A 27,136-nucleotide genomic window follows, 5' to 3' on the forward strand; every position below is an offset into this window, starting at 1 on the left:
GTCCCCCGCCATTTCAGACCGGGACGGAGAGGGACGCGGAGCGGCCGCCGCGGCGGGGGCGGGCAGGGCAGGGGCGCACCGGTGTGCTCCCGCGGCCCGCGCAGCGCCAGGCAGGTACCGCCCTCCCCCTTCCTCCCCACCCCCTCTCTTTCTCCCGAGGTGAGGCAGGGGGAAGCGTCGGCAGCGGCTTCCTGGAGCCGGGCACCCCCTGCGGCCGGTGATGCCCGCCCCGGCGGGACCCCCCCCCCCCCCCTCAGCGCCGCCCCGCCCCGCCGGGGGCAGAGCCGGGCGGGGGCCGCCGCGCCGCCTCCCGGCGCGTGTCCCGCTGCCGCCGCCGCGGGGGCTGCGCCCTGCGCCGCTTCCCCTCGCCGGCATCGCCGCGCCCCCCCCGGCAGCCCGCGCTTCCCCCGCGCCGTCTCCCGCCGCCGCCGCCGTCCTTCCCCGCGGCGCGGGCTGCGGCTCCGCGGCGGCGGCGGGACAGGTGGCCAACGCCCTCCGGGAGCCCCGGCACCGGCTGCCTCTGCTGAGTCAACCCCGCCCGCAAAAAAAAAACCAAAAAACCCCTCCCTCTTTCCTGCTCCTTCCCACCCCCTCCCGAAAATCCCGGCGCGGAAAGTTTCGGCCGCGCCGCCTCGCTCCTGAGGGGAGCCGTGGGGCCGCCCCGTCCGGGCAGGGGGCGGGCGGCGGCCCCGCCGCCCCGGGGGCCGGGCACCTCCTCCTGGGCCGGAGCCGGGGGGAGCGGGGGCCCGCGAGGTGACCCCGCGCACGCCCCCCCAGACACGCGTGTTCCCGTCCGCGGGAAGCAGCCGGGAGGGGGGCTCGGTTCTCCTCGGCCCTAACAAAAGTCAGGGAAGTCTCCCGGAATTCTTGGAACTTCAGAAGGAAACCGAGCGGAAAACCAAACCGGTGTTCTTCAGAAAACACTCTTCGGCCCCTTTCAGAAATTAATACAGCAGGCACTTCAGGTTTTTAAGCAGTTCCTGTAATCGCTGCCTTTCGGCTTCGTGTGTGCACCACGCTTATTTCGGATTTTGTTTGAGAAGTAGCATCCCCTCTTAGCTTTTGAGACTGTGTGTGTGTGTTTTGGGGAGGAGGAGAATTGCTTTTCCTGTAATAGTAAACGAATATGATAGTGAATGAAAATGCAGTAACAGCATCCTTGATTGTCGGAGCTTGACCCCTTCTGCTTAATGTCGGTTTCTTTGTCGTCAGGTCTGCTAAAAAATGACAGAATATAAGCTTGTTGTCGTTGGAGCTGGTGGTGTAGGCAAGAGTGCCTTGACGATACAGCTAATTCAAAATCACTTTGTGGATGAATATGACCCTACAATAGAGGTAAACAGCTTCACTTTTTATATGATGAGAAATTATGAGTAAATAATGGTGATTGATTACCTTTAGACAATTACCACAAAAACGTGATAGGAAAAGTCTTTATACTGAAAAAGGCTCAGAGATAAAGTCTCAACATTGTGCCAATATTAGAGAGCAAATCAGAGTACTTTTCAATTTGGCGATGGGACGACAGCTGCAGTAAATACTTAACAATTTTGATCATTTAAAACGTGGTGTTAGTTGCCATATCTTATTGGGCAGTTCGAGTACTTGTTTTTATGATTTTGGTAACAAACTATTTGTCAAGCTCATTTAAAAATGCCTGTCAAAACTGACTTTGCATGCAACCTACAAATGTCTTAAATGTGATTTTCCTTTTTGATCTCAAGAAGGAGAAGCTGTAGTCCTGAAATGTACCTGTCAAGCTTTCTCAGCTCTTATCATTAGGATCTGTTTCACATGGTGAGAAATATGTTCTGGAATGCTATGGTGAATGAGACTAAATCTTGAGCTTATATATATATGTGTGTGTGTGTGTATATATATGTGTGTGTGTATATATATATATATATATTTTTTTTTTTTAACATGCCAGTGCATGTTGCTGTATATCTAGAAAAATGTTATAAGGTAGCTGCTGTAGTGGATTCTTTGAAATACATGATACAGTTCCTCAAAACTTATATTTAAGCTTCAAAAGTTACGCTATTTAGAAGTTTTTTTTTTTTTTTTTTATGAGCAGGCAAGCTTTGCCTTTTAAATACAAGAAAAATACTAATATAGTCTGAAATCTCCTGCGGATCATTGGATTTAATAACCTCAGACTCTGTATAAAAGGAGAAATAACACTATAATTTACCCAAGATTTTTATGTTCCCAGTACTGAAGCTCTGTAGCTTATGACTTCATTTATATGTTTATACAATGAGACACTTCCAGGCTCACTTGAAGGAATCACAGGGGTTTAAATCTAGGCTTAAATGGTGACTCAGGGAATGGCTGTGCAGCCTTTTTTCAGGTAGACATAAGTGAAAAGTCTGTGCTCTGAAATGGTAGGAAGCTGTGTTACTTTAGCGAAGTAGAGACCTGAGTTAATGTGCCCCAATGAAAGCAGCTTGAGTCTGGGATTACCTTAATGTGGCTGTGTTGTCTTGTCTGCTTGCTGAATGGCCAGGTAATCTCATATATGCTTGTGGAAAATTGTGTGAACAGAGCTTTAGAGAGAGGGGGAGCATTTGACTTGCACTAGGAGAGCAGCTCTCTTGTTAATTAAGATATGTGAGATTTTAAAAACAACAATCCAAAACACGCTTAAACTCATTGAGAGGAACAGACAGAAGGTGATTTTCCTCGTTCTTGTAAAAGGAACTTTGGCGGATGTTGGCTTTTGTAATATCTGTTCATAATCATCTGGGCATGTTTCTGTTAGATGAGAGGTGTATTTACACTTTACAGTAAGTATTATGGATGTTCTATGTTACAAGTTGTCATATAATGCCAGAATTGTGTAAACAATTTAGGAACGCGTAGACTTAAATATCAGTATTGGTAAATCCCTTAAGGGATTTTGATAATCAACAAGATGAGTTTTCTGAGGAATACCAAATACATTTTAAAATAATAACATGAAAATATAGTTCCTTAGGAAAAGAATCTGAAATACCTGGACTGTGGCTTTTATTCAGTAATGTGCAGGATGACTGTGACACTGTGGTGTGATCCAGAATCAATATGTTCTTCTGAAGGAAAGAAACCTTTAGCCTAATAGATTTTACATGCATCAACAGCTTGTCTCCTGCAACAGTATTATTCTTCTGTAAGCATTATTACTCCTGTGTACTTATCTGAGTACTAGTTACCATTTTTTGTCTTGTAAATTCTGAGACCTTCAGGATGGAGACTGTATCTTCTTATACATGAGGTAACAGTGCTATTGAATAATCATATCGTTAAACTTGCAAAGAAAGAAATACTTGAGAGTTGTCTGTCATTCAGAGTGGCAAAGAGATCTCAGAGAAGGGCTTGTAATTGGGTTAAAATGCCTCAGACTTTGGCTGGGCAGAATCCCATTCAGTTCAGGAGGGTCGCTTGATTGTATTTCCTGTATAGGTGCATTTGTGGTGGTAGGAACCAATCAAAGAACAATAGCAGTAGCAATTTTTATGCAGTAGGAAGAAATAAAGCTAAAATTGCTTTGGTTAGTAAATAATTACAGATAAGATGGTTCAGTAGTGTCACTACTATTATTTTTCACTTACTACTATATTTTTCGTTGTCATGTGGCTGTTGCCAAAATACCCATTTTTCCTCAGACAAATAATCAAGCTAAATATTTTGGGGTAGACGGGGAAAGAAGAAAGAGTTCGGTGTTTGTTATGTATAGTGGATTCCTTAGCTACATGGTCATTCAAAAAATTTAAATATTTCCTGTAATTAACAAGATTTAAATTCAACACTTCTGAAATTCTTGTATTGTAAAGACAAGATGCAATTGAAGAGAGAAAAAAATATAGTAGTTACTTGGATTATTCTATAGAATGACACATACTGTAATCCTATTGGTGTTGCTGTTTCCTGTGGAGTAGGATTAATGATTCAACAGATAACTTATCCATTTGGAAAACTTCAAGTGTCAGGGCCCATTTGTGAGAATTTTCTATTTGAAAACCTGTATCTAAGCATAACGGCTGATGAAAAATAAAATCAGTGCGTGTTTGGATGGCTGCTGTCATTTGAAAGTACGTGCCTTATATATGTGTGATAATTTTATATATCATTTGAAACGAATGTCCAAGCACAGATTTATAGCTAAGCAATTTTAAAGTGGTATATTTTAAATGAAGTGTGTGTAGACTAACCTTTGTAAATCTGGTCTAATACCTAGAACAGTTGGACTAGTGCCCTCTACTGGTCAAGTGTTTGTTAAATCTTTATTTGCAGTGTCCTGGGGGATAACATAATGACTTTTTTTTAGTGCTTTAGCATATTTAGTACTAATTTATGGGTTGTATTTTAAATGTCTTTTGGAGAAAGAACAGCCTTCCTAGTTGGCTGTCAGAAGACTTTTCCAATAGGATTAGCAAAATCCCTTAAGTGATTTAGGAATACCGGTATTTAAGTCTGTGTTCTTTAATGATCTGTGCACCTGTGAAACTTCCACCAATATTTAGTAGTAGCTTACTTTTAGTAAGTATGATGTTTTAATATTGAATCACTGATATAATGGATCCTTCCACGAATGATAACAAAACTTCTGGCTACTCTCTTTAGATGGGATTTATTAAGCAATTGATTTTTTAGATGAATTCCATATGTATATAGCTGAGACTTGCTATCACACTTTCTTATCAGTGCTTGTTGTGAACAGATGGAAGTACTACTCTGTTAGCATAATTCTTGCTGATTTTATGGCTTGTGAAAGGCCAGTAAAAGCAGGTTAAGTGATTAATGAAATTAAAGCTTTTTGATATAAATTTGCTGAATCTGTATTTGGGGCAAAATTACAAGTTCATATTTGGAATCATGTAACTACTTTGAAATTGGTTTCTATTTTGCATTTTGTTTTTACCTAATGGTCTTACACTGGGTGTTTCTTCATTGGCATATCTTCCTGTGTGCAGCTATTGGATTTTTGTAAATTCATGAGAAGTTGGATTTTCGTTGTTAAAGGGGAGTCTGGTCATGTTGGATTCTGCAATTGCATTTTGAAGCAAAAGTACTACAGTGGCATAACTTGATTTGAACTTTTGTTTAGGGTACATACTACATTCCCTATTGCAGGACTTTCTACAGTGTGTAAACACCTAATTATCTTAATTTTATCTTGGGTATGTATACATTGGTATTCACCAAGATACTTGGGGTGGAGGTCCCAGTAGCCTAAGCTTTAATGTAATGATTCAGTTTTCTTTTCTACAGTGACAAATGTGATTTCAGGTTTTACTTTGCTTCTTTGTGTTTTTTCTTCTGTGAAATGTTTGTTCTTTCAGTAGCTTGGAAGGAAATCATAATCTTAAATTTTCTTTCACGTGTTTTCTTTTCCTTCCACTTCAAATCCTCTTTCTTGTTAGTGACAAAGTTTTCTTTCCAGATGTGGGCAAAACAAATATCACAAGGCCTTCCTTGCACTTGTACCTGTGCTGTGCTTTATGCTGCTACATCTTTGCTGCTACTGCTAATATGGTAGGCATGTGAAAGCTAGCACTTCTTGCAGGAAGAATCTTAAAAAATTTTCTTTGCACATTACTTGAAGCTTTTGTTTAGAACACGGTTGTGGGGAGTGTCTTTTTTCCTTTGAAGTGATAAGATGTGATGGAATAATACCAGCTTTTCAGGAACTGTTTTTCATATTTTCTAAAGTAGCAGTCAAATTGCAAGAGGAAAAAATGAACGCTTTTTTCTTTTTAATTGGTCTAGTAAACTGCTAGAAGTTATACTAGTACTTCACTGTGAACTCTGATAAAGGTAATCAGAGGACATGAGAGATCTGCTGTTGAATTTATTAAAAGAATTGGATTAAAGATGTGCAGTGTTTTGTTCTTTTTTCTTCAAGCAATGAGATAGAACATGAACCTTATTTTAAAACATACTGAAACTTGTGTTTCTCAGTATATCAATATTTAAACAATGCTAATATATTTCTAAAGTAGGTACTACTTTTTACTTGAACATTGACTTTGCACTTTACCAAAATAAATATTTCCCAAATCATATGAGATATAAATTTTTATCTTAAAGATAAATAGTCAATATTATTTTACCTGGTATTAGTAAATGACATCCAGGTTCAAGATAAATGTGAGATTAGCATTTGTTTACTTAAAAAAAAAAAAAATTGATTCTACAGAATATCTTCCACTTGTTTTTAGTGCGGGCAACAGGAAAGAGGAGAGAGAGAGACTTCTAAAAATACAAATTCATAGAAAGTGCAAAGAAGTGGGTGTACAGTGCCTTAAAATGGGTGCAAAGGAAGGAAGGTCATTTTGAATTCATCTCAAAGTTGGCCAGAATTGCAGCTTTAACTCCCCAGTAGCTTAGGTTCAGCTTTATATAGTATTAAAAAGATCCTGTTTATATAACAAGAACAGAAGCAATATTATGTTAATCTCTAGTTAAAGGATCTGAAAGGTAATACCAAGATTTCTTCTTGAAACATTTCATTTGTTACAAGTACTGTTTACTGATAAAAATAATTCATGGCATTACTCAGTGACATATTCTTGAAGTTTATTGACACAGTTTTAATTGGAATATATAGATGTTTATGGAAACAATAGTTTTGTAGGGAAGAGTAATGTTCTCTGTTTTATTATTGCTGAAACTATGTGCTTAAAGAAACCTAGCATCAAAAAGAGCTGTAAATATGCATTAAGATTTAGCTGCTTGGGATTTTTTACGGATCTTGGCTACTTGAATCATTGGCCTGAAAACTTTGAACTGATAATATTGAAATAATTTGTTCCTACATCTCTCTGAAACCATCAGGGCTTTTATCTGACTTACTCTGCACTTTGTGTTGGGTATCTGCCTTGCCTGAAAAGCTTGTCAGTGTATAACTTTGAACTTAAAATATATCAACTAAGCTTTGATAACTTAATAAACATTATTATATGCACCTGCTTAAGCATAGAAGATGGATTTCCTTTCCGAAACACTGAAGGCTTTTTACACTTCTCTTCCATTTCAGCTATATGGATTTTTTGGAGCTGTTGACTTACTTGTGAATGTCTTCTATTACATTATTTTGTACATGGCTGTAGCATAATGCTTTCTGAAACATCCAGAGAATGAAGATCAAACTTTACTTATTTTTAAAAATGTTTTGGTAAATTAAGTAAGCTTAAAGCAAGTCAAACTTTTTAAAATCAGGATTATGGGTTTCTTCAACTATTACATTAACAGAGAAAAAGGGGGAAGTTTCTGATCTGGATCCAATTTGTACTTTTCCCCTTCTGAGCACAATAATAAAAAACCCTCCCCTTTTTATGTTTAAAAAAAAGTAGTGTTATCCATTGATGATTCAGAATCCAGATAAGACTATGTCCTTCCAGGTCTCTTTCCGCTTCTGGATTACTGTATAAGTGTAAATATGGGCCACTAATGTGTTTTATACTGTTGTTTGCCCAGCTGTAAAATTAGATTTTAATGCTTAAGTGTTTTGAGTCATGCTCAATTACTAGTAAACAACTTTAATATCTTCTGAGTGTTTAAAACCTTACTTGTTTGTGTTTAACCTAGATATATATTTTTTTCTTCTCTTAGGACTCCTACAGGAAGCAAGTAGTAATTGATGGAGAAACATGTCTCTTGGATATTCTTGATACAGCAGGTCAAGAAGAATACAGTGCAATGAGGGACCAATATATGAGAACAGGGGAAGGCTTCCTGTGTGTATTTGCTATAAACAATACAAAGTCTTTTGAAGACATTCACCATTATAGGTGTGTATTCTTTAAAAATAAATAAATAAATAAAAAATCTGCTAAGTCTCAAATTAAGTGGATAGGTTTGTTTGCTTGCTCTTACACAAGCTAATGAATTTATCTGTCATGAGATAGCATTAAGGGGGAAATTTGCAGATTATCAATATTCCAGGTTATTTTTGCAGTTGTAGGTCTGTAATTATGGATAATCTGAAAATCTGCTATTTCATTCTCAAGCTAGGCAGCAAAAGTATCTGAAAGCTCTTCTGTTATGAATTAATTTGAGTTAGCATTGCTGCCTTAGTGGATACTATTAATATAGTAAAGATTTATCTAAAAGTAAACTGTTTATTCCATAAATAAAATATTTTGGAAAAATGTGTGTTAAGATGAAAAAACTTCTGCACTTTAAATTCTACAGAAAATAATGTAAATTATTAGCCTGTGTTCTCTGGGGAGAAATACATCTGCAACACTACTAGAAGAATAACATGTGTGAGCGCTGATGCCTAAGAAAGGGGGATACGCACCAAATTCTGAGCTCCAGGATGATTACTTAAAAACAACCTGCTACTAGGTTTGGTGTGGGGTTTTTTTGTTTTGTTTTTTTGTTGCTGCTGTTGTTTTAGTTAGAAATTTTAACTCATGCTTTCTTGATATCAACAGTAGTAGTATGGAATTAGAGAAAAGCAGTCTCTGGTGACTGCATACCTGGTCATTTATTACTTAGTATGTTAATGTTATATTGAATTCCACTTGGGAATTCTATTTTGAAGCTAGTGTAAATCACACCAGAGATCATTTAGTTTAGTAGCATCAGTTTAAGATTAGTCCCATACACATTATGTTAAGCAATTTCTAACCAGGCGTTTATAATCCTGTCAAATCTATGTTGCTCTTTGGTGGAGAAATATTTTGGCACAAGCAATACCCACAAACCCAACATGTAATCATAACCTGAAGTAGCACATCTTTGTTACAGATAGAAGTTAGAGTTCCTCACTTAAGGTGGGATTTCATGACAGTTCAAGGGAATTGAAGTCAGGAGCTGCAGCTGTCCGTGTTGCATGGTTTTGTTCTCTCCTGTATTCCAGCAAAAGTCTGCTCACTTGATTGTGTAGTGTGCTGATTTGAGTAGCTAACTGGCAGATGCCTAGCTACAAAAATAATTTCCTGCTGGCTTATCTCCCTGAAGCAACTGTGTGATCAGGAAAGTGCTGTTGTAAATGAGAGGGGCAAGACTGCTGCATACCAACCCAGGGAGAGCTGAATATTGAGAATGTGGGCACTTTCTTTCAAGACTGTTTTTCTACCAAATTTAAATTGAGCTAGCAGCCTTTGTATAAAACTCACAATATATAGAATTTTGTACTTGAAGAATGTATTGCTACCAGTGACTTCTTGACAAAAATGAAACGGCTAAGAGTTAGTACAGTAGGGATGAGAAATCAAAAAGCCATTTCTGTTGCTCTCCAAAAAAGTAACAAACTTGTGTTCATTATCAAAACAATAACAAATGGATTTCCTCTGGTTTTAGAGGGAGAAGGGAAAAAGGTAGAATGCTGACATATGGCCGCATAGAGGATTTATATGGAATTTTTGTTCTTAAAGTCTCATAAGGAGAGGTGCATTTACAGCTCTTGTGAATAAGAGGGCCTCCCCAATTTATCTTAAAGAACATGTGAGTTGAATGCTGCATTTTCTACTGTACATTCTCACACCTGTGGATGGCCTTGCAGACTGAAGATGAAAGTTTACAAATAAATAACTGGAAACAGTAACTATATTAATTAAAGAGTATACTTCTAGGTTATTTGGGAAAGCAAAAGAAACGAAGTTAGTGACTCTTAATTAAGATTCTTGACAAGTACATCTAACTAGTACTGGAAAAATGTTTTCTAACTGGTACTTGAAAGGACTCCCTTACCAAAATTTCCCTTTGTAGAGAACTAGACCAATGATGTTAAATCTGATGGTGACTGGACCAGTCACTTTCATTTTTTTGGAGGCTTCTAATAGCATAAGTACAATAAATTAACATTGCATAAGGAATGATTTTAGAATGTCTTAATTTCATTGTGTTTCATTGTCTTAAAATCTACCATATAAACTACTAATACTGGTTAAGTAAAGCCTGTCTTTTCTTTCTTTAGAGAACAAATAAAAAGAGTTAAAGACTCTGAAGATGTCCCAATGGTGCTAGTAGGAAACAAATGTGATTTGCCTTCCAGAACAGTAGATACAAAACAAGCTCAGGATTTAGCAAGAAGTTACGGAATTCCTTTCATTGAAACATCAGCAAAGACAAGACAGGTAAAGCTCAAAACTTAACTAGAAACAAAAGTAGAACTCTCACCTGAATGCTCATAATGTTAGATCATTCTAGATATTGACGACTGCTTGGTCATATTAATGAATATATTTCTCCAGAGGAGAATTTCTTGTGATGTCTTGTTTTTCTGTCAACTGACTGGCAACTGGTACTTGTGTATTAATGGGTGATTTGCTTCAGTTGCCCAAACTCAAATAACAAGACCTGGGCTGCTATTACTCTCCAGGGTCTGACAATTGAATTCTTGACATTTTGGTGGGTTTTAATAGATGAAAAAGTATTTCTACTAAAATAATTGAAATGCTTTCTTTTTTTCAGCAAGAAGATTAAGTAGTCAAACAACTAAATAGTTTCATTTATTTGAAGTCTTTTCCTTAATAACAGAAAGAATGCTTTTTTTCTTCAGCATTGAGTTAACATTAGTGGGAATTGCTTGGTGCACCTTCTTATAGCTAAGCAATTGACTGCAAGTCTTTTAAAATTACAGGATTAATTGCTTTTAGAAACTGATACTCTTTTAAGTCTTTAGCGCGCACATTGGCTTATTGTATCCCACTGGCATAGGTCAAAGAGGCAAATGCTGGGGCTATTTCAGTACTTCTGACATGGTTTGTTGGGATGAAGATGCACATAGTGGTATATTTGTGTATTCAGGAAAAGATACAGATATAGATGAGACTGGTTCTGTACTTCTGGAAGAAAAGGTTCTTTTTGAAAAATGCTTATTTGTTTGAAAGAGTAAAAATAGATGAGGCCTGAGTGGCTGAATATCTCATGCGCTGTGCATAGTAAGTGTTATATGCAAGTTATGAACCAGGAAGTAGGCGTAGCAGAAAAAAGCATATAAGGGCAGAATACTGAAATTTGAGTAATCCCGTGTAACTGCTGAATACCTTCAGCTGCATCACTTGGCAGAATTTCTCAGTAAATACTACTTATTCATTTCTTATATCCATAAGTAACATATTTTATTAGTGCAAATTTGCAACATGCACCCAAGTTTCTGACAAGTTGAAACCTGATGAACTGATTAGTACAACTTTACCAAAGGATCAAAGGAATTCTAACTTCTAGCAATAAGAGCGAGCCTGTAAACTTATGTCAGGTAGGATCAGAAAACTTTCAGAATCACGTAACTTCAATGGGTGAGAATAAATTAGGCTACAGGACTGTTCTGAAGATTGTGGCATGTAAATGGACTGGATGGTTACAGTTCTTGTTTGGAAGGTCCTGTATTTGAATGTATCATTGAGACTGGGATAAAAATAGAAGACTGATGAAATTAGATTTGGAGTTTGAAATACAAGTTCTGTATTAACATTTAGATTTTGCTTTGTTTAGCCTGTTATAGAAAGTGTCTGGCTTTGAGGAAATGTTCCTCCTGTATAGCTGCTTTTAATGAAAGTGTGTTGATACAATCATGTATTTTCAAAGGAGATCTTTTTTTCCTCTTACCTGTATTTTACTCCTACAAGCAGCTGCACCATGACTAGCCTAATACAAAATTTCATGCTCAAAAATCACCACTCCTCTTCAGTATTATAGTCTTCATTTGCCTCAAGTGATGCTTTTAAGAGAGGTCATAACTCTAGTATAAGCTTTTTCATCTTCGACCCAGATGTGACTCTTTGAGAGCTAAGGCAGAGGTTTGTACTTGCTTCGGAAGACAATATATTAGTCATATATGAACTGATCTGTCTATAAATTTTTTTTCTGTAATGTTGTATTTCTGGAGGTGCCAACTGAAATATAGAGGGGATCTGACTGGTGGCTTTTGTTTTTGTTTTCAAAGCTGAGCCTTAACACCCTTCTGCACATAAGGAGCTACGTGGATTTTAAAATAAATGAAAATACCTACTATAGTCTCTTCTGAGAATGTTGGCTTCTGAAAGCTGAACCATTAAAAATGTTTGCTGATTCTTTCACAGTACTGTTGAGGTATATATTGGTTTATGAAACTGGTTCATATGATGCTGTGTTAATAAAATATTATTCAGAAGACAGAAGGGAATTGGATACAGAACCTGATCTTTAATTATAGCAACATCATTTAACTATTGTGTGTGTGTGTGTAATTTCAGTAACACTGACGTGTATGAAAACACATGCATTCATACCTACTCCCAAAGTAACTTTTTAAATTGGGAGAATCAAACCATTTTGTGGGCCAGATGTAGCCCATAGACTATACTTATATAGGGCAGAATTCAGTGTTTGGTTTAAAGAAAACTTCCTGGCCCTCTCTGGTTACACAAAGAACTTTCAAGTATGAAAAAGGTAGCTGGTGGTCTGATAAATTCTGGAGTCCATAGAGAGCCTGACATAAGTATTCAGAAATAGGAACCTTCTTTCTCCTTCCTGCCTGCACTTGCCATCACATTGACACATCAGCACTAATGCCCTGTTGAAGACCCTTTGGCATCCCCACTGTCTTGGTACTGTATTCCCTTCCCCCTTCCTTTTGCCGGAGCTCAGAGTTAATTACAAAGTTTTCTGGGGAAAGAGATAGGTGAAATGAAGAGGCAAATGGGTTGTCTACCTATTCTTTCTGGATTGCTAGGACTTTCTTGTTTTAAATGACAGCATTGTGTGCTCATGCAAAAACCTTGTAGCAGTTCCAACTAATTTAGTTTTTATTTAAGATTGTTAAAAACTGATGAGGTCAAAAATAGGAAGGGGAAAACACTGAAATGAAGTATAGCAATAAGTCATTCTAAAAGTGAATGTATTTGTTCTTATTTGGTTCTGATTGGCAATAAAGAAGTAAATTTTAATGCAAAAACAGATATGGCCAAATCCTCCTGTGAATTTTTGTACAAATCATTGAGTCCCTAAGTAAATCATTAGCTTAGTGGACCCTACAGCTTAGGTATAAGGCTATAGGTTATGATTTTTTTTTTTAATTAGACTCCTGACTGAAATGAATATAATGTAATTTATGAAAAATATTAATAATACTATTTATAACTATATGGCATGTTGCATCACTTTTACTCAACCTTTCACAATCCTTATTCAGAAGGGTGTGAATTTCTTTTATTCTGACAGCTGTTTTTACTTTTCTGTGTTTATATAATCTTTGTATTCAAATTCTTCCCTGTCCACATGAGAATATAGCTCCCAATAATATCATTGAGAGATGAGGGGGCAAACTTTACCACCCTCACCCCACCAAGGCCAGATCTTGCAATTGTTACTCTGCTTCTATTTGTATGCAGGTTATACAAGCAGAGGCTCTAGGGCTGAAGCCCAAATGTGTTTTGACTATAGAATTTTGGTTTTTTGGGGATATCCTCTAGTGTGTCTCAACTGTCCTGTTAGTTTTGAAATCAAAGGAAAAGCAGATGTGCAGAAATTCTAAATTTTAAGAATAGCAATGGATTTCCCAAAGATTTAGGGGTCGCTTTTGAGAATATATACTTAAACACCGTTTTAAAGTCTTTAATGAAGAAGTTGACCTAAATTACAAGGATGCTATTAAAAAAGCATTATGCTTATTTCAGCTGTCTGTACAATTGGTTAGGCCCCAAACTTGTGATGAAAGTAAGTTGAAAACCATTGCTTGCCTTGATTATGTAACTGGTACACTAGTTATAGGATTCTATTCCTACGTCTCGATTAAGCTTTAGGATATGAATGACTGATAATTAAAACAGTGTTCTTGAGCCAATTTGCTATTTTTTTAGGGCTTTGTGTCACATCTGTTTAACGATATTGAAAGTGTTTCATGCTAAGCCATTTTTATTGCAGATCATGTGTACAGCTTTGTCTTAAGGTTGCCTAACACTTTCCATTTTAAAACCTTGTTTTCAATTATAAATAAATTTGACAGACGTTGCAATGTGAGCTGAGGTTTTTCATGTCAGTAGTTTGTTGGAAGGTAGAACTTTTCCAAAAAAGTTAAGTTCTTCCCAAAGACAAGGCTACAGGAGAAAAAATTGTTTTGATAATATTGAAACAAAACTCTGGCATCCAATTTGTGTAGTGAATGACTCCAGAATCCTGAGGAAAACAATTTTTATATTTATGTACCATAAAGATAGATATCTGCAGCAAAAGAAAAGATACATACACTCAGCAGGGGTGAAATAAAGGCAGCACTAGCGCTTTAATTCTGGAACTTCCTGAGTGCTTACTTTGTAACTTTAATTATGATTTTGTGTAATATATAAGATGAATTTACTAGTATTTGTTTGGTATTTAGCCTTCATAGGATAATAACATAATCAGCTTTAAAAAAAAGCTAATTAAAAAAAACTACTGAAGGCTCCTTATACATGTGGCTAGGTTGTAGTAACTGTTTCCAAACAGTGCTTTGAAGTATTATGCCTCTTTTTCAGACAGCAAAAAAGAGACTTAAACTAAATGTTACTGGAGCTTGTAGATTTTGTAAGTTTGTGTCCCTAGTACTCCCTCTGTTGTCTATACTGACTTTACCACTACAAACAGTTTTATATCAGCGGTGTTTTTATGCAAGTGAGTAGCATTCTTTTTACTCATGTACACCTGAATAATTTTGATTTTTGTCTAATAGTTGGTTTTAGAAGACTGACTCTTACAAAGACTGTAATGGTGGACAGAACACTTTCAAGATGTTAAGGCAAACTTTTGTTAATTTCTTTTAAACATTATTCACAGAAGAACATGTGAAAATCCCTGTTTATACTTTGGTCTGTATTGAAATAGCTTTTCTTTGTAAATAGTCATATTTTAAATTAATGCTTGGCTGTCCCCTAGAAGTCAAAAGCACGTTGGAAACATTGCCTTGAGGTCATGAGTTCTTCAGACTTCCAAAGTAGAATAGTAGTTAGATTTTGACATTTTTAATAGCTGACAAAGGATGTTTTTACTTTCCAGTTCTGACAACTAAAAAAAGCTGGTTGATCATATTTTAGACAACTGAATCAGGCTCATGTAGGGAAAAAATACTGAGAACTCTAAAAAGAAATTGATATTGAAATGACTTGCTAAATATATAAGACTATGGTACCTGGCTATTATCTGTTCTAACAAATTTAGTAAATGTATCTTTGTGCAGAATGTCTTTCAGAATAATTTCTTTCAACAGGATTCGTAAGACTTATGTTCTTGGTGGTGGCAGTAGTAGCAACTTCTTTTCTCCTTGTGTCTGTGTTTCTCTTGCTCGCTCGCTCTCTGCATTGCTAAAGCAAATCATAGCTCCTATTGGTGATGGGGAAGTTGGCACTAAACTTTAAATGAAGAATTGTTATCTAATTACTTATGTGAAAGCTCTGTAATCAAATTATGTATTTCTACTGCAGAACAGTAGATTTGCAAATATGTTGATTCTTGTACAGCCTGTGCTTTGGCACATAGCAGCTGATCAATGTTTACTCTTTTCTCTCTAGGAATAAGCTTCCTTGCCATCCAGGAAAACATGAAAGTATGAGCTTTACTTTTTTTTTTTTTTTTTTTAACGGCCTTCTGTACACTTTGCAAGCCTTCAGACCTGAAATGTAAGAAGACTTGTCACCTCACACTACATCCTCAGAAGGCACATTGTATATAATGGAGAAATACAACCCAAGAAATCTAATTCATTTAATCTTTGGGATCAGATGGCTGTAGTTCAGAGGAACCCTTTGATAAACAGGGATGTGTCAAGAATGAGTCTTAAATGTGAAAGCCTATGGCTTAGATCAAGCAAAATGTCCTATTAACTGAACCAGTAAATGTTAGCTATTTTTGTTGTTAGGTTCATAATATGAAGATGAACTTTAGAGATAATTTACAGAAAATTTGCCCAAAAGAAGCCCCGATTGTGCATTTCGTGATATAAAAGTTTTGGGGCTTAAACAGTCATACTATTTTCCTTGATCTCCAGTCTACTACACTTTTATTTCCAAATAATGAATATGTGTTAAATTAACAACCCTGTTTTGGATCTGACTGGGGAGACAAGTGAGGAGATTAACAAGAAGGCAAAGAAGAGATTTTGCTAACTCCTTCAAAAGCTGCAGCTAACCGTTTTGCATCTTGCTACAACAATAGCATCCTCACATATTTATCTAAATTTTTTGCTGAGTTTATGCATGGATGTAATCAGTTTAAAACAACTTAAAGCTGATGCTGTACCTCTTTGTCTTATATTTGCATAAACATATCATCTGTCTTCATCCTTTTTTTTTTTTCTTTTAATGCTTAAGGTATATTATCTCAAAGTGGCCTAAACACACAGCTGCAAAAAGGGAAGGTGTGAGATCAGAGAGTAAAGAATATAGCTTTGTGTCAGCCCAGGAATACTTGGAGAGCTCTCCTTAACTGGAGAAAAATCTGAGCTGCAGAACTTCACAGACTGTTTGTACTTAAGCGTTAGAACTTCACAAACTGTTTGCGCTTACTAAGTGTTATTAAGGGACCCTAGCAGTTGTTTGAGTCTGGCCCAGAGAGAATAGTTAAGTGCTTTGTATGTTGATAGGAACCAAGCTCTAAACTGTGCTCAGTAATGAACTCGTTGCTTTTTCTACATGTAAAAGTAACTTCTATAATTACATTAGAGTAATGAAGTAGAATTACTCTTGAAAGTTGCTATGAAATATAATACACGGGAAGAGAGGTTTCTTAAAAATACTTTACAATGAATCAAATATCCTTTGTTCTAAAACTAGTTAGAATAGTGCTCACTCTTTAAATAGCTTCAAAAAAATATTGTCCCAAATTTATTAATCTTAGAAGCACATATTTCTCTGTTACTTCTTATGACACTACCTGATATGGACTTTTTTTATACTTTATAAGTTTGTTATAAAGATTTTGCAAAGGAGGCACTCCTTGCTGATTTAAAGAACAGGACATAGAAAGGCTTATTTTACTTTGCCTGTCCAAGCGGTAACAGGGTCTCAGTTTGGCTAAGAAATGAAAACAAGTGGCTAATTGTATATGTTTATATATACACCCCTAGTTACCAGTCTAGTAAGGTGTAGTGCCTGGAAAATACATTCATGCCTATAAAAATCTGAAAAGATTCAGAAATACAAGCTGTATTACTTTCTGCAAGGTATGCAATGGAAAAAATGGTTCTCATTATGTTTTGTCCAAGTATTATCTTTCACAGAAGGAAAAAAAAAAAAAGAGGGCCTGAGTATAGGTATTCACAGAAATTGGTCATCCATAACTTTTTGGGGTGTGTCTCAGTTGCTTGCATTAAGTATTTATCAAGCAACAAATGTGCAAGCCCAGCATCATAAATATATAACTGAGAGGAAAAAAAGTATTTGCTTGACAAAATTGAGTACTGGAATAAACCTCGAACTTTACCTTAAATACAAGACTGAATTTATGTAAGAAAGAAATTTCATCAGCTGAGAAGGCAGGTCCTGCAGCTTATTCCATGACATCTTTGAGAGTTTTCTTCCAATTTTTTGAATTGTTCTAACAGACAGGATTTTTTTTTTTAATCTCTGGACTCAGTATGGACACAGCCTCTCTCTTGACCACATGGAGATCCATATACTTCCCTCAAGTAAAGCTCATAATTTCAGTGTTTCTTTTTTCCCCTGCCATGGGTGTCCCAATACATCACAACTGTTAATGAAGCAGTTTTTAAGGAGTTGTGTTTTACAATGCAGAGAGTGGAGGATGCTTTTTATACATTGGTGCGAGAGATTCGACAGTACAGAGTGAAAAAAATCAGCAAAGAAGAAAAGACTCCAGGGTGCGTGAAAATTAAAAAATGCCTTGTAATGTAACAGGGTAAGTTTTGTAATGTAATAGTGTAAGTTTCATAATTTAATAGGGTAAGTTTTACAAATCACTTGCCAAATAAAGCTGATTGACAGTGTCTTTCAAATCAGATATTTTATGTTTAACCAATTACATAATTAAAAATATAAAACCAATCAGATTTCAGTATACTAGTCCTGAATAACTACTACTAGCAAACACCTAAGTTGTATAGTAATACGGATCTGCTTTGTTTTACTGCTTTTTGACAAATAGCTTAACAGGAAGTCTGTACTGCCTATCAAGTTCTACATCTGTGAAATGGAGATGTAAGAGGGAATAGTTTAATACAGATATATTGCAGATACCATTGAAGTGAAGCCCAGGAGAGCAGTTAATATCTGGATAACAGCTGGAATATAGGATTTCTTAATTCTCAAGCTCTTCCTCATGCCATGTCACCCCTCTCACCCCACTCTGAAACACTTCACTGTATCATTTCTAGATATACGTTAGAGTTCTCTCTCGCGCGCATGCTCTTTTTTTTTTTTTTTTTTTTTTGTCAACTGTAACACCACGAGTGATACAGATCTGGACAAAATGGAAGAGTTTATTTTTTATGAGGCTTTATGAAGAGGAAAAAAGCAATAGGAAAATTACAAAAAATACGACAGCCAGAGGGTCACAAGTAGACTTTTGTATCAATGTATTCCACTCTAAGAATAAGAAGAGAGAGAAGAAATGAAGAAACTGCGATATAGAAGTGCTAATCTAAGTTATTTCTAGTGCTTTTTGAACAAACCATCAAAATAGCTCCTTGCATATATTACTATCCCTTAATTCTTGACCTCTGACTGCAACAGTCCAGAAAGTGGGTTGTTACTCTTCATATTGGCAAGGAGGAGGATCTGGGATTTCCCTCTGCCAACCCCCCCCCCCAAACCTGTTTGCTTTTTAAGGTTTTTTTTTTTTTTTTCTTGCTCACTTTAGAACATCTTGCAGAAAGGTAGCAGAATTTGGCTTGTATCCTAAAGAGACTATCACAGTTGTAGGAATATTTCAATAGTAAGAGTTTTATCCCTCTTTCTGGGGAGGGAGAAGAGAAATTTTATTTCTTATCAATTTTTGCTAGATCTGCTCAGGCTCACTATATTCTCAGTTTTTTAGTTATGAGTGATTGCTCTAATTCTTTAGCTTTTTTGCTTAAAAGATACATTTTGTGATAGTGTTTGGTATCAGAGCTTTCCTTTGCAGGAAACTGGAAGCTTCAGTTAGGAAGTTCCCCACAGTGTTTTATCCAGATACTTTTTTTTTTTTTTGGGGGGGGGGGGGGTCCAAATTGTCTTAAAAACAGCAGCAGCTTGGCAAGATCCCTCTTGATGAGGGTAATATGAATTAAATTGCATAAGCCTCTTTAAAGTATCCTTCTGAAAACTGACTCTGCCACTTCTTGCTGTCTTACTAGACCTTACTAATACAGCCATGATGTGAAGTATCTTTTCTTTTTATGTGACAGTTTAAAGTGTTGCTACTCTTTCTTTCCCTCCCCCCCCCCCTTGTTAATAGTTTGAGCTTGTTCTTTGAGCCCTTCTTTCTATGGGAAAGCATGTTCTTTTGCCCTTAGTAAATAACTTTTCATTTCCTTGACTAATTCTGATAGTGGGGAGTGAGGGTAGCATTCATTTGTATACCTCAAAGTAGGCTGAAGATTTTCTTTCTGTCCTGCTAGGACGTTTAAACTCTTCAATTCTGTCTGCCTTTTCTTCCTGTGGACTTGCTTGGGAGACAGCGAATGGCATGGTGGGAATGTCATTTTACTTTATTTTTTGGTGGAAACATCTTTTCAATAGCCCAGCCAAGATACACACTCTCTCAACCTGCTTTCTGGAGAAATATTACTTTCTCTTATTTTTCCCAGATCAGGGGAAGGTTTTTTGTCAACATTAGATACTGTTTCTTTTTCCATTCTTTTTCTATTCAAAAAACAGTCTTGGATATAAGCCTCTCTATCTAGAACTTCAAGAGTGTCTGCTCAGGACAGAAAATATTTGTCTTCAAACAAAAGTGAATTCTGCATAAATACCTTCAAGGTATAAATAGGAGGTTAAGCTGGAGAAAGCATATTCAAAAATACTTGTTGTATAGTAGTAGTGTGATAGTGTTTCAGTGATTCTAGTGGCATAAGAAATTTGGCTTTTAAAAGAATCTGGCTTGTCTTACTTTCTATTCAGTAAGAAGATATGTATTCTAGGTGAATCTAATGTACAGCAGATGAGCTAAGAAGAGCAACATCTAACGATGCAAGTCTTTTATCTGATATTTGACCCTTCAAAAATACTCTATTATTATTATTTTTCCTTTCTTATCGGAGGTAATCACATTCGATGGTTCAAAGTGTTTTGCTCTTTCTTGGAATATTCAGTTTATCTTTTTGCTGCTGATGGGATCCCTTCTTAGTTATGTTAAACTTTTACAAGGTAACTGAAAACTTTTGCTACCCAGACTACCATTAACTGCTGATGCTTTCCAAGAGGTTAACTCCTTTTGCTGTTATGCTGTAAAGCAGAAAGTGCTTAACACACTTTGCTCATTTTGTCATTTCCAAACAGCAAGAAAAAATATAAAAAACAAAATATAGAAATTACTAAAACTCAATGTAGAACCCTCAAAGGACCTTTTTCTGGAAAGCATTAAAGTTTTTATATAAAAAAACTTTAAAGTGCCCCAAAGAAAAACTGTAGCCAGGAGGAGGCTGTTCATTGTTGAATGAACAACATCAGAGTTGTTCTGATTTTTCCATTCCCTCTGTGTTCCTTAGTTGCCCTTTGGAAACACAGCTGCCTGCAACAAGCTCTGTCCTGTAGGCAGCAACCTGCTCTCAACCGCTGTCTGAATTTCAGAGTAAAGGCACCTTTACTGAGGTACTGAGCACTTGCAGTGAATTTTGAGTTTCCAATCCCAAGTCTCAGTTTAAAGCACATGTTCAGAACATCTGATGTTTTCCAAAAGCTTGTGCACAATATCTCTGTTATTACAGAGAGGAAGGACAGCTGCATGCAGCCCCTTGTTACTGAAAGGTAACTAGAAAGGTTGACTGCCTTTGATCTTACAGCACTGAAGGCCTTGAGGGACCTTCTGTAAACGAAGCATCTTTTCCATTCAACTCCACTACCCCTATTCTAATTCCATTTTTAAGATTTCATCCACCTAATGAAAAGTGAAAGAAGATCTCAGTTTATTTTGAACTCTCCAGTCCTAATTTACAAATGTTCTAAAACTAGTTCTGTATGTCAAGTCGTATTATTCATTACCTAGGTTAAAGAGAAATTATGGTAGAACCCAAACTAGTAAATACATAATTCCATCGTTTTAAAGGCTTGATCTACAAATGTGAAAATGCAAAGATGAAAGCTAAGTCATTCCCTAGTATTTTGCAACATACACTGTATTTATTTATTATTGTACCTTAGTAGGTACAATAAAAGATTTCAACCGTAATTGTGAAGTCATATTTGTTTAAAGGCTCATCATATTCTCTGAATATTATTTTGTATGTTATTTTATCTCTAGTTATTTTAGAAACAGTTTAATGAGGGAGGAATGCTTATCTGAACATTTTAATTGCAATTTTTTAGTGTCGCATTTGAAAATGCTGCTGAAAGCCAATGACTGTCCTTGTAATGAAAACTTTTCTAACTCATCTTAATAACGATGAGTGTGAAGTACTGAAAGGTAGTTTTGTAAGGAAATGTGAGCAGTCTGGTGGGAGAATATTGCTCAGTTTTGTTTTATTTATATATATATATATATATATATATATGCCATTCTTGCGTTCTAAGAATGAAACTGCTTCTCTGCATGCTGTGATTGATTCTTAATACTTCCCTCCTAGTTGTCTGTCTGAGATGACTACTGCAGTAGGTGCACTTTAAACCATCGCTATTTCTAGATAGATCATTTCCCTGTGGAAATACTGTTGCATGTTTACTTTATGCATTAATGCTGAAGTTATAGGTAAAATGTATTAGCTCTCTGAAAAAAAATATAAATAACGTAGACTGCTAAAGACTTCAATGAAACATCAATTATTTGTAAACTTGTTTATGCAATTGGAATGTGAAAATTTTTATAAGTTTACATTATACTGAGAGAACTACTTACTTTCTAGGGGATAGCTATCTAACACCTCACCGTTGTTCAGACTTTAAGTGTTAAGCCTTCACCATCTGGTGTTTGACCAAAACAGTAATGAATTAAGTTAGGTGATTTTTGGGTTTTTTGTTTGGTTTTGTGCTTTTTTTAGAGCTCCATTTATGCTCTTCAGTAGGTACAAGAGTAAAGAGACTGTTAATTTTTATAGCCAGCTTGAAGGCAAACTCTCTAGCTGATAAAAGGTAGGAAGCTGCCTCTCAGTTGTTGAGCTACATTTCCAGACCCAGTTCTACAGTGGTGCAGTTTGCTAATGTGATGAATTAAAATTATACATCTATTCCTGATGTGTATAAAAGACAATATAAGGAGAAAGGCAGTGAAGAATAAAGGACCTTTTTCATCTCTAGCCAAATGATTTTTTTTTTTTTCTTCTTAAACTGCTCATTCTCAAGCTATTAAATGTAAAGTGCTAACTGACAACATGCAAACTTGTTTGGTATTTGGAACAACCTGAAAGCTAGGAAATTGTTCCACATAAATATATCATTACAAAATATACCTTATAACACTGTGCTTGATCATGATTCATGTTAGGCTATTAGATATGCTGGCTTTAGGTGTTTTGACCAGAGTCAAATTTTGTCAGGTATAATTTCCCTCCAAAAGTGAAAACTATTCAGTGTGAAGACACATGAGCTTTTGTTTCTGTAGTGCAACCACTGGAACTGTGGAGTTTTAAGTAACTGTGGATTATATATTTCATAGGTAATATGCTCCATATGTCTCTGATTATATAAGTTGACTAGAAAGATTTATCAAATACGAAGTTATCATTGCAGTACAAATTGATCGGATTGATTTGCTCATATAGAGATTTACAAAACTGTGGCGTAATTAATAAATCAGTGTGCCTGAGAAATGAACTGAATCTGTAGATTCATCATAACTATCTCTTTGCTAGCGAATTCTTGCTACACAAATATTTGTATTTTTAGAAGCTCTGTATAGATTAGTATGGCATAAACAAAGCTAACAATGACCATTGTTCTGAAATCCAGTATTAGTAATACACATACTTGTAATCTAAATGTGTGGTATCTGTACTTCTCTAGTTTGAGTCAACATGTGCCCCCTTCTAAATGGAGGAGAGGCCAGTACACTAGAGTTCTTTCCTTACCACATTATTAATGGAATTGGACGTACGGGGTTATCTCAACCCAAGAGCAATAAGTCAGCTGGAGGCTGCTCTAAGCCCAATGGCTGAGAAAGAGGGCAGGCAGGTAGGTGCCCTTCTCAGAAAACAGGGCCCTCTGAGGGGACTTTACAAAGGCAGCAAAGAGCAGACAGTGTAAATGGTCCTGGCGGGCAGCAAAACAGACTCCTGGTTGAACACGCTTTACCTGATCAGGTCAGGAAAAAACAGATTTTGCCCTAGTGGGCACATGGGTCTTGTTAGTGTGATCTCAATATGTTCATGTACGTTTCTTTTCAGGGTGTTGATGATGCCTTCTATACATTAGTTCGAGAAATCAGAAAACACAAAGAGAAGATGAGCAAAGATGGTAAAAAGAAGAAAAAGAAGACAAAGACAAAGTGTATAATTATGTAAATACAATTTATCCTTATTCTTAAGACGTACTTAAGTAATTTTTGTACATTACACTAAATTATTAGCATTTGTTTTAGCATTACTTTACTTTCTGCTTTCATGATCCTCTTAGCTTTACCTGAATGCTTGTTTTAAATGACAGTGGAAATTTCATTCCTCTTAAGTGCCAGTATTCTTTGAGTGGTGGTTCTTGAACTAGCAATGCCTGTGGAAAAAAAAAAAACAAAAACCTGAGAACTCTCTTAGGACTCTTTGGTGCATGCACAGTTGCTAACTTCCTATTTTTCTTACCAGTTGTGAACTTCTGTTCTGTGTGCAAACAAAACAATGAAATGATGCTCTCTACGTTCTAATATCCCTTTAATATTTCTAGTTTTTAAATCTGGTTGAGAAAATGGGCTAGTTAGCAAAAGAGATTCAGACTTTCAGCCTTTCTTATTTCAGACTTTCTTTCACTTCAGACTGACTGCAATATAGAGAGACCAGAAGCCTTTATAGTCTTCCTGTAGTTTTTGCTTCTAGGCATCTAGTCTTGTAGCATTTCAGATCAACTTTAATGAGTGTAAAGATATAACTTTCACAAAAAAATTTTCACTGCAATTTGTCACAGTCACTCCTTAAATACTATATTTTTTCTATAAAAAAAGAAAAATTAAAAAAAGACAATAATGCACATCTGGCAATGGAAAAAGTAAAAGTTCTAATTAGGTTGATTTGCTATTGTTAATGCATTGCTTTAAGAATTTCACTAACTTTTTCTGTCTGAAGACCACAGTGAAATCCTGGCTCTCCTGACCCCCAGTGGCAAACCTTCAAGTAGTTCAGCAGGTACAGGATTTTACCCTTAGTGTCTCTAAGAAATACTAGAATGCCTTAACAGATAAGTTAATTCAAACTCTTAGGTTAATTCATACATGGATCCAGAATTTATCATAAGAACTAAATCAGAATATTACTAAACTATATAGCTCAGTAAAATCATTCCCCCCCCCCCAAGGGTGGCATTGTATATTTCCAGATGCCCATTTTGTGTGAAACAGGGGAGGAATTTTAAATTATAGTAGCCTCAAATCAGTGAATGAATGAGCTTGAATTTAGCTGCTTCATGCAATTAATTTGGAAATCCACTATGCCATAAAAATGTTGTGGAATTTGCACAAATGTTCAGCATAGAACATGGTTTCCAGAGTCAATGTTGTTTGTGTGATGTTTGTGAAATAATAGTTTTGTTGCACAGATTAAATAGTTGGTGAGTGGCATTCCAGTGTCTAGAGTGTCATGAAGCTAGACCAAAATTTTAATGTTGTCTTTCTCTATGTTTTTTGTGACTTTTTTTTTTTTCCTGATTGGAATTAATGCAGAATATTTGCAGAAGCTTTCATTTTTGGTACTGCAGTAAATTAGTTACTCTGCACCAAAATAAGAGCCAGTAACTCCAGTGTTACCAGTTCCTGTTGTCTTATTGTAAATGCTGCAGTGTTTGTTTTATTTAGGGCCTCAGTTCCTGAAGGTACACTTTTTATTAGCATCTAGCTCAGATAAGTGCAGAGTAAAATTTGAAAATGTGACTCTTGTGTACCCTGAAAGATAAAACACAAGAAGCTGAAGTAGCCATAGTTCAGGACACTGGAATGGTAAATTTTTAGTTTGGAACAGGGAGTAGCAGTAATGCCCTAATCTAAGCTATACCTAAATCTTTACATCTAAATTTTGTTCTGAGTTTTACACAGTAGAATTTTCATATACCAGTGTAATTCAGACCATTTATATGATGTCAAAGGTGCAAACTGCATAAGAAAAGTATTCTTCTGCTTCTACAGAAAAAAAACAGCAGTGACTCTCTGAGAGCTGCAAAGCTGGCAGGGGAAGCAATAAGTATACTGTCTGGGTTGCTGCATGTTCTTTTAATTTCTTTGTGGCTGGGAGAATTTAACAAATGAATGCCTTCCCCTGCTCCTCCCCTCCACCCCCCCAAAAGTCCCCAACAACACACAAACCCTCTTACAGCTTTGATGTGAAAGATATTCTTTAGATTACAAAATACTCTGAAAGAAGGTGATAGGAGAACCTAACATTGTATCATAAGGACCAATAAGGAACAGGAATAAATCCTTAATGTCACAAAATATTTTACAACTTCTAAGGTTAAAACATTTTGGAGATAGTTGGTTATTTCCATATTTTAGACACTTTCTTGATGTATATGAAGAATGTAGCAGAAGTGGATAGTATACCTTGAACAAACAAAAGTAATCTTAAGATTTGTGATTTTTTTGGTAACTTAGTCGCACTGCATGTAAAATTAGGGCCAGTCTGAAAGTTCTTAGGCTAATTTAATTAATCTTTTAGGAAAAACAAATTTAATTGAAATGTTTTAATCATCAAATATGTATGTATATAGCTCTAATATAAAGCTACATATAAAACAGTTTTTTCAGTAAATATGATATAGAGCTACCAATCTAATTAAATTAGTACAAAATCTATTAGATTAGCCCTTACTGACTTTCAGAAATTACACATCCTTGCCACTGTTGTGCAGTTTTGTCTTAATGTTTGTAGAGATTTGGTGAAGCATGTTGGATTGCAGCTTGCACAAGTTGATTTCATTATTATTCTGTCTCTCCCTACTTGAAATGCTTTTAAAGAACATACCTGGATGCTATCTTTTCTGATAGTAACTACTAAATGAACATGTGAATCACATACCACATTAATACATTAAGTTGCCATGTATCAGGGAGTAACACCTTCTTACAGTAGCTTTATGTAACTGGTAAACAACTTTGTCATTGCTTTTTCTCAAAACTGAAGTTTAATTCTCTTGACCAGTTTCATTGCCCTAAGATTTTTGCTAACTTAAAAGTTTTGCAGTATAAAATTTGTTACAATAACAGGATTTCTGTAATGGATAAATATTGATACATAATCTTCCACTCTTTATCTATACAATGAAGCAATACAATTACCTTCAAAGACCATCAAACCGTAAACAAATCGTTTTGTGTGAAATTTACATAAAGCTACATAGATGGTAAAATATTTTCTAACATTTCTTTATTCCACTGTCTTGTGTTTTCATGTTGAAAATACTTCTGCTTTTTCCTCTTGAGTGCCAACTTCTTACTAGAACGATTTCTTAATGTAATATGTTTACCTGGAATGTATTTTAACTATTTTTGTATAGTGTAAACTGAAACATGCATATTTCATACATTGTGCTTTATTTGATGTGGAACATATGCAGTGTGATCCAGTTTTTCCATCATTTGGTTGTGTGACCTAGGAATGTTGGTCATACCAGACAGACATTAAGTTAAAATTAAAAAGACCACTGTTCATTTTTAAAAATTTTAATGTTTTTTAGGAGTATGTGCTGTGAGGTGATCTGAAATTTGTCATTTTTTTGTCAAACTGTACTGCTCCTATTTATTGTAATGTAATAAAAAATAGTTATTGTGAGTTTCTGTTCCTGTTGGCGTTTCTCTCCAAGCAGCTTAGTGCTCATCTCTGGAATGGAGTAGTCCATGAATTGCATGTGTTCAGCAGTTGTTCTCAGTTTATTTCTTGCACTTCTCCTTGCCAGTCATACAGCTGTTGTCT

General features: G+C 36.1%; 1 protein-coding gene across 4 annotated transcripts; it reads left to right on the forward strand.

The window, feature by feature from the left end:
- Nucleotides 1-26,995, forward strand: KRAS (KRAS proto-oncogene, GTPase). Of its 4 annotated transcripts, XM_067305935.1 has the most exons (7): nucleotides 1-114; nucleotides 1,213-1,335; nucleotides 7,597-7,775; nucleotides 9,911-10,070; nucleotides 17,679-17,794; nucleotide 17,846; nucleotides 23,417-26,995. In XM_067305935.1, exons 2-7 carry the CDS (start codon nucleotides 1,225-1,227, stop codon nucleotides 23,531-23,533), a joined length of 684 nt encoding a protein of 227 aa, XP_067162036.1. In that variant the 5' UTR covers nucleotides 1-114; nucleotides 1,213-1,224; the 3' UTR covers nucleotides 23,534-26,995. The 4 variants fall into 4 exon arrangements, with proteins under 4 accessions (XP_067162036.1, XP_067162034.1, XP_067162022.1 ...); XM_067305933.1 differs by lacking the exon at nucleotide 17,846 and having other exon boundaries at nucleotides 17,679-17,764; nucleotides 23,417-23,513; XM_067305921.1 differs by lacking the exon at nucleotide 17,846 and having other exon boundaries at nucleotides 17,679-17,802; nucleotides 23,417-23,473.
- The last annotated feature ends 141 nt before the right edge of the window (nucleotides 26,996-27,136 follow it).

This window comes from Apteryx mantelli, chromosome 1 (genome assembly GCF_036417845.1).
Source record: "Apteryx mantelli isolate bAptMan1 chromosome 1, bAptMan1.hap1, whole genome shotgun sequence".
In the NCBI taxonomy this organism is placed as follows: Eukaryota; Metazoa; Chordata; class Aves; order Apterygiformes; family Apterygidae; genus Apteryx; species Apteryx mantelli.

Excerpts from the sequence above, each read along its gene's own strand:
- KRAS (XM_067305935.1), top strand. The coding sequence starts at position 1,225 with ATGACAGAATATAAGCTTGTTGTCGTTGGAGCTGGTGGTGTAGGCAAG. Across the intron at positions 7,776-9,910 it reads GAAGACATTCACCATTATAG|AGAACAAATAAAAAGAGTTA; the intron begins GTGTGTATTCTT and ends TTCTTTCTTTAG. Across the intron at positions 10,071-17,678 it reads CATCAGCAAAGACAAGACAG|AGAGTGGAGGATGCTTTTTA; the intron begins GTAAAGCTCAAA and ends TTTACAATGCAG.